A 4,065-nucleotide genomic window follows, 5' to 3' on the forward strand; every position below is an offset into this window, starting at 1 on the left:
GCGAGAAAAAGAAGGTCTCAAATCTGTTCTCAAAGAAGAAAAAGTCTGTCTCAAGTCTGTTCGCAAAGAGGAAGAAGGTCTGTATCAAGTCTGTTCTCAAAGAAGAAGAAGGTCTCAACTCTGTTGTTCTCTTGAATCTCCTTTACAGTTGTCTTAAAATCGTCTTAGATATATTTAAAGAAAAACGATATTTTTTCTGACGATGGTCAAAATGCCACTTGTGAATGTCCGTCGCTTCAGTGCTTCAAATTGGTAGGCTGGCGTTTTGAGAGACCCTCCTAGCGGTCCTGCGCTGGACCTTAGGAAAAAAAACTGTTTGTTAGTTATTTATGTTCACTGGTTGATGATGATACGACATGAACTTGATGAAGATAGGAACAGGAGAGTTTTGAGGGTTGGGTTATAACGTTATCTCCCTCAAAATTATGGGGAGGGGGGCAGAGTATAGAATTTGTAACAGAAAAGAACTTTAACATCTCTTGAAAGATGACTGTGCGTGACTGAGCTTTTTTTTACTTTAGTTCCATCATTTATGATTACTGAAACAGTAAATCTGGACAAATTTATGAAGGATATGACAAGGTGTGGCCTTGTGTAGGTTTTCATCACCTCGCTTGTAAGATATGCCTTGTTGTATTAGAATACGGTATACTGCTGCTCTAGCATAAATTAATGGTGCATATTTCTTTGTCAGTCACTCAGGTTTAATTCGTTCTCGTCATTATTTCAGAAAGGGCTGAGAGGAGCTGTGGCACACCAGAGAAAAGTGTGTTTAGAAAATGGCTAAACACACCAGAGAAAAGCACTACATGTGTGGAATATGTGAACACAGGACAGCTTACAACCATGCCCTTTCTCTACATATGAGGATACATACAGGAGAAAAACCCTACAAGTGTGACCACTGTGGCTTTTCTTCTGCACAAAAGGGCCATTTACGTGAACACATCATGACTAAACACTCTGGAGAAAAACCCTACAAGTGTGGAGAATGCGATTTCAAGACTGCCGACAGGTCCCATCTGTCAAAGCATATCAAGAACCATAAAGGTGAGAAACCCTACAAATGTGACCAGTGCGCGTATTCTACTGTATATAAAAGTCGCTTAGACGAACACATGGCTAAACACACTGGAGAAAAACCCTACAAGTGTGGAGAGTGTGGATACAGGACGGCTTACCGGCGTAGCCTTTCTCTACATTTGAGGATACATACAGGAGAAAAACCATACAAATGTGACCTGTGCACGTATTCTACTGCAAGGAAAGGTCATTTAGAGCAACACATTAAGGCTAAACACACTGGAGAAAAACCCTTTATGTGTGGAGAGTGTGGATACAGGACGGTTTACCGGAGTTACCTTTCTCTACATTTGAGGATACATACAGGAGAAAAACCATACAAATGTGACCAGTGCGCGTATTCTACTGCAAGGAAAGGTCATTTAGAGCGACACATTATGGCTAAACACACTGGAGAAAAACCCTACAAATGTGACCAGTGTGCGTATTCTACTGCAACGAAAGGTCATTTAGAGCAACACATTCTGGGTAAACACACTGGAGAAAAACCCTTTATGTGTGGAGAGTGTGGATACAGGACGGCTTACCGGAGTAACCTTTCTCTACATTTGAGGATACATACAGGAGAAAAACCCTACAAATGTGACCTGTGCACATATTCCACTGCAAGGAAAGGTACTTTAGAGCAACACATTATGGCTAAACACACTGGAGAAAAACCCTACAAATGACATGTGACCAGTGTGCGTATTCTACTGTAATAAAAGGTACTTTAGAGCGACACATTATGGCTAAACACACTGGATGATGTTAGCCCTGTTGGAAAGAGGACATTTTCTTAGCAAAATTTTACAGACAGAAGTTACAACAATTCAGAGATCTTATACCTACATGAAACATTTTTAGCTTTAATAAAGGTATTTCACATTTCAATAAATGTTTTGTTTTATTTGTGCCATTGATTATGGAAGTAAGTTTGACTATTACATGGCAAAATGGCAGGTGCAGAAAGTTGAAACACACAAGGAATCAGAACTCGATTGTGTCACCATATGAGCATTGTGATTGATGACAATCTGACCCTATATTGGGTGGGTGGGCCAGCTACTCTTTGCAGCCAAGGGCTGATTTGTGAGGAGTTAACGATTATTGGAGCGGCTGCCGCTAACTCGGATGACCTCAATACAACCCCAGGTATGGCCACAGGACTAAGGTTTGAACCACTCACACTCCCCTACTCTTCAATAAATGTGGGTTCTTTAACATGAGTGTGGTGTGGTTGCCCCAAACATAGGACCTCCAGGTACTCATTTTACACCTGCGTGAAGTGAGGAAAGTCATGTAAACTGCCTTACCCAAGGGCATAAGAACGGTTGCATCGGGCAGAGTTCAAACCCGGGACCTCTTCCGTCTGAGTTGAACACTCTATGTACCATTACACCACACGACCCGACCTTGGTGGCAACACGACCTTCTGTATTGCTCCTCAGTTGCAAAGACACAAAGTCTCAGCTACAATCTATTGAAACACACAAGCCAAAAAAATACACATAAGGCCACACCAATTTAATTTGTTGGTTCTCGGATTCGCCTCTTCGTTTTTTTCTGATTTGCAAAAAAAAATTGATTCTGGTCCTGAATCAACTGAAAAATGCTCAGGTTTTGCCCCCAACAGTTGAGGAAAGTCCTTTTCTTCCTAGTTGTTACAGTTTTCCCATCTATCATTGCAGTGGTTTGATTAAAAGTTCAAAATTCAATGTTTAAATTTTAACCCAGCCTTTTGTGTTGACTTCATGGCTCATTTTGTAGCATTTAAGCCTATAATAGGATGCCTAGACCTGTTTTTATTTTTTTTCGCCCTGTCGCTTCATATTTTTTCTGAAAAAATCCGAGAACCAACAAATTAAATTGGTGTGGCCTAACGTTACCTCCATTTCTCGTGGATGTAATAATACATTGGAAACACATATTCCTAGTGTCATAAGTTCAAACACATAGAAGTCACAGCAAAAATAAAACAACTGCAAATGTTTCCAAATTTACAGTAAGTAATTTGGGACAAGATCATCAGCAGACTTGGTGCAAAATGAAGATCTTATTTGCGCAGTTAATGAGAAGCCACAATGATAAATTGTCATAAATGATAGAGATTTCACATTTGAGACGTATGTTACAAGCAAATTGATGATACAATAATCATTTGGCGAAGTTACAAATGTATGAGATCATGGAACTGCAAACTTTGCCTATTCAGTTGTAGCAAAGACATTACAATGTCCTTGGTTGTAGGCACTGTGTAATAGTTGCAGCAGTTTAAGATAAAAGCAGTGACATCTGAATATTTTGGGCTGGCAATTGTCAGCTATTCCTATTCTACAGAAAGTTTGTATGTATGTAAACAGAACTTTCTCTTTTGATCCATCAGGGGTTGAAATGTTTTTTCTGCATATCTGCACAGGTGCTGGTGACATTGCACATTGTGTCACCAGAGATATTTTTACCCTGCACTACTCGGACTTTGGTCACTTTGGGAAGGTCATACTAACAACTGTCAAAATACATTGTCATTATCTCTTTAAGGCTTCATAGGTGGTAAGTCAGCAAATAAAAATCCACATACACCTACATTTGTATATAAACCTGTACATGGACCAATGCAGGTTACGGTAGGTGTAGGTAGAAATACCTGCACAGCTCCAATTCTACTTGCCCTAGTCTGTATATGCAGATGGTACTTCGAGTCTGTGTGTGCATCAGCAGAGATGTACTTTTGGAAATGGGAGGGTGGTAAGTTGTCTATATGAGAAATGCCAGGAAAAACAATTTTGCAAATAAACTCCACATTTAAATAATGGTGTATTCACCCTAACCTAATAACTTACACAACAATTATCTGCAAATTGTTCGGATATCCTCTAAGGAGCTACACCACTAACATGCGCTACTTGTGAAGTCCAAATAACAGGAGTTGACATCTGAGTCATGTGAGGTGTCAATTTTGTCAAAGTGTAAGGTATTGGGACTTGAGGGAGAGATTTTGTG

The 4,065-nt window shown here is 39.9% G+C and overlaps 1 protein-coding gene across 2 annotated transcripts; it reads left to right on the forward strand.

Annotated features, from left to right (window-relative positions):
• LOC109474385 (zinc finger protein 234-like) lies at positions 1 to 1,901 on the forward strand. Of its 2 annotated transcripts, none has more exons than XM_019774686.1 (2): positions 1 to 77; positions 731 to 1,901. In XM_019774686.1, exon 2 carries the CDS (start codon positions 780 to 782, stop codon positions 1,752 to 1,754), a length of 975 nt encoding a protein of 324 aa, XP_019630245.1. In that variant the 5' UTR covers positions 1 to 77; positions 731 to 779; the 3' UTR covers positions 1,755 to 1,901. The 2 variants fall into 2 exon arrangements, with proteins under 2 accessions (XP_019630245.1, XP_019630246.1); XM_019774687.1 differs by having other exon boundaries at positions 26 to 77; positions 735 to 1,901.
• The last annotated feature ends 2,164 nt before the right edge of the window (positions 1,902 to 4,065 follow it).

Source organism: Branchiostoma belcheri, unplaced genomic scaffold (assembly GCF_001625305.1).
Source record: "Branchiostoma belcheri isolate BF01 breed outbred unplaced genomic scaffold, Haploidv18h27 scaffold306, whole genome shotgun sequence".
In the NCBI taxonomy this organism is placed as follows: Eukaryota; Metazoa; Chordata; class Leptocardii; order Amphioxiformes; family Branchiostomatidae; genus Branchiostoma; species Branchiostoma belcheri.

Excerpts from the sequence above, each read along its gene's own strand:
- LOC109474385 (XM_019774686.1), top strand. The coding sequence starts at position 780 with ATGGCTAAACACACCAGAGAAAAGCACTACATGTGTGGAATATGTGAA.